This window comes from Polistes canadensis, unplaced genomic scaffold, assembly GCF_001313835.1.
Source record: "Polistes canadensis isolate GaletaPanama2010 unplaced genomic scaffold, ASM131383v1 scaffold_301, whole genome shotgun sequence".
NCBI lineage: Eukaryota > Metazoa > Arthropoda > Insecta > Hymenoptera > Vespidae > Polistes > Polistes canadensis.
The window spans coordinates 173188-173682 of NW_014569848.1; the positions used below are offsets into that span (position 1 = coordinate 173188).

The 495-nt window shown below is 14.5% G+C and overlaps 1 protein-coding gene across 1 annotated transcript in view; it reads left to right on the plus strand.

The window, feature by feature from the left end:
- LOC106791362 (G-protein coupled receptor Mth2-like) overlaps positions 1 to 273 on the plus strand; it is a 29472-nt gene extending 29199 nt beyond the window's left edge. Inside the window, 1 exon segment of the mRNA XM_014756942.1 lies at positions 265 to 273. Within this exon segment, the coding sequence (XP_014612428.1) occupies positions 265 to 273 (9 nt within the window).
- Positions 274 to 495: the final 222 nt, after the last annotated feature.

Here is a 495-nt window from a genome sequence, read left to right on the forward strand (position 1 = left end):
TTAATATTTTAAAATAATTTAATGAGATTATTTTAAATATTTTTTCATTTAATGTCATTATTTTTTGGAAAATTAATTTTTGGTTTAATTAATTCTATTACTATTGATGAATTTTAATTGTATTTTCTTTTCTATTGTGTTTTATTTAATTAAATAATAAAAGTAGATATAATATTGTTTATACAAGAGTACAATTCGACTCTTTTTTAAGTTTTAAACGAACAAAAATATGTTTAATTATATTTTTTATTGATTTTAAAATAGACTCTTTAGTAAGAAACATATTTTTTAATTAATATAACACATAGTATTTTCTATATTTAGATATTGTTGTATTACATATATATATATTTATCTCAATGTATTGTTAGAAAAATAATTGTATATTAAATATTAGAGGAGATCAAAAAGTAATATTTTTTTTACGTATATTAATATTTTTTTAATCATTTGTCAGATTATTGTTTAATTTAAAACAGTGTTTAAATTTAATGT